Source organism: Monosiga brevicollis, genomic scaffold (assembly GCF_000002865.3).
Source record: "Monosiga brevicollis MX1 MONBRscaffold_44 genomic scaffold, whole genome shotgun sequence".
In the NCBI taxonomy this organism is placed as follows: Eukaryota; class Choanoflagellata; order Craspedida; family Salpingoecidae; genus Monosiga; species Monosiga brevicollis.
In genome coordinates this window covers 1,833-2,894 of record NW_001865081.1, presented here as the reverse complement: position 1 = coordinate 2,894, position 1,062 = coordinate 1,833, and the positions used below count along the sequence as shown (strand labels likewise).

The 1,062-nt window shown below is 58.3% G+C and overlaps 1 protein-coding gene across 1 annotated transcript in view; it reads right to left on the bottom strand.

Moving 5' to 3' along the window:
• Nucleotides 1–603, bottom strand: part of MONBRDRAFT_12724 (uncharacterized protein) — a gene marked incomplete at both ends in the record, with an annotated part of 5,405 nt that extends 4,802 nt beyond the window's left edge. Inside the window, one exon of the mRNA XM_001750591.1 lies at nucleotides 204–603. Coding sequence (XP_001750643.1) covers nucleotides 204–603 — 400 coding nt within the window. The remainder of the gene's footprint in view (nucleotides 1–203) is intronic.
• Between the last annotated feature and the right edge of the window lie 459 nt (nucleotides 604–1,062).

Sequence of the window (1,062 nt, the reverse complement as noted above, 5' to 3'; positions counted from 1 at the left end):
CTCTCAAAGTGTGGTGCAGCAGGGGAAAGCCACAGAGCGCGAATGGCTGGGGCGCATGTGCTCAACGGTCGACTCGGCGTGGGAGGTGAACCGTTGTCGGCTGGCAAGCCTTGCCTTGACAAAGGGGTGGGCCCGGCGTGTGGGTGGGGACGCAAAAAGTAGGTCGTCGCTGGTCTGTGTGATTGGACTGCTGCGTGGTGCACCAAGTGACGCAGAAGAGTGGGCCAATGGGTCGGGAGGCTGGGAAGAGCCGCAGTTGTTGCTTGCCACTTCTTGGTACGCGCGCATGCGTAGAGAGAGGGAGGCGAAAGAGAGGACACGAGAAAGGGCGAAAGCAAAGGGACCAAAGGGGAGCTTCGTTGGCAGGTCAAGCCCGTTGGGCAGCAAGGAGCTGGGGCTTTGATTGGGGGCTGGGGCGGAGGGATGAGTAGAACGGGGGCAAGGTGGTTCATGGCCATGCTGAGGGTTGATGAGGTAGCCAGGCGCGTTGTGTGGACGACGGCGCCGAGAACTGGGCAACACCGTCATGATGCCAACGCAACGGGGCGGGACGAGCTGGGCGGAAAGAGAAGGCTCAAGGTGATGCTTCAGCCAAAACGCCATGTGTAAGCATTAGCAAGCGGGGTCGGGGGATCAAGTCTGACGACGGCCGTTGCCCAGGCTCCAGCCCATTACCCGGGCAACGCGACCAGCGAGCGCGCCACGAGCGGTTGTTGAGCGGAGACCGTGGTCACTCTGTGTGTGTATGTGAAAAGCGCTGGATGAGCTCCCGACACAGACGAAGCAGGCGCCAACGCCCCCTCTCCTCGTCCTCGGATCACCATCTCGCCACGATCCATCATCTTCTGGATCCAAGAGCACACACTGCGCGCGATTTTTTTTTTTTTTTTTTTTTTTTTTTTTTTTTNTTTGGCGCTGAATGGTCGCGGGGTGGCGGAAGAGAAGGAAAGAAATGGGAGGCAGGATGGAGAGAGACGGTGGTAGGGCTGGATGTTGGTTGTTGGAAAAGTCAAGCTGAAACCAGAGGTATGGCAGTGTGGATGAATTCATGGCAGAGAAGGA